The sequence below is a fragment of the Buceros rhinoceros genome, unplaced genomic scaffold (genome assembly GCF_000710305.1).
Source record: "Buceros rhinoceros silvestris isolate BGI_N320 unplaced genomic scaffold, ASM71030v1 scaffold12055, whole genome shotgun sequence".
Lineage (NCBI taxonomy): Eukaryota > Metazoa > Chordata > Aves > Bucerotiformes > Bucerotidae > Buceros > Buceros rhinoceros.
Genome location: NW_010412345.1, coordinates 4,509 through 5,107, shown reverse-complemented (window position 1 = coordinate 5,107; position 599 = coordinate 4,509). Strand labels below are relative to the sequence as shown.

General features: G+C 59.6%; 1 protein-coding gene across 1 annotated transcript in view; it reads left to right on the top strand.

Moving 5' to 3' along the window:
* The window catches only part of POR (P450 (cytochrome) oxidoreductase), an 18,075-nt gene that overhangs the window by 16,118 nt on the left and 1,358 nt on the right, over positions 1-599 (top strand). Inside the window, exons 13-14 of the mRNA XM_010136362.1 lie at positions 12-154; positions 562-592. Coding sequence (XP_010134664.1) covers positions 12-154; positions 562-592 — 174 coding nt within the window. The remainder of the gene's footprint in view (positions 1-11; positions 155-561; positions 593-599) is intronic.

Here is a 599-nt window from a genome sequence, read left to right as displayed (position 1 = left end):
ACCGGCAGCAGCTCGCTGGGGCCCATGTACGTCAGGAAGTCGCAGTTTCGCCTGCCCTTCAAAACCAGCACACCTGTCATCATGATCGGCCCGGGGACGGGCATCGCCCCCTTCATCGGCTTCATTCAGGAGCGGGCCTGGCTGAAGCAGCAAGGTGAGGGCCCCGGAACCTCCCTGCGACGGGAGCTGCTGCGGGATGCTGCTCTGCGGGGCTGGTCAGTGCCTCCCAAGGGACAGCTCGCGCTGCTGACGGGTCTAGAAAAGCAGAGGCAGTGGAGCAGGGTGAACAACAACTCAGTGTTTTCACCCAGCGTGAGGACACTTTGTCCTCCTCTTGGCCGCAAGGATGTTTGGGGCAGCAGAGAGACCTGAGCCGGTTCTTTGAGCTCTGCCACCATGTCTCCCAGTAACCAGTTGTTGCTTAGACTTGTTTCTAAACCATGGGGGTAGTTCTGGGAATTGGTCTGGAGCTTCCCCTTAGGAACAGAAGCTATTTTGTGGCTCTGGGGGACAAGGGGAGCTGGAGAGGACGGGGCTGCTGATGGGGCTGTGTCTCTGCAGGCAAAGAGGCGGGTGAGACGGTGCTTTACTAAGGCTCG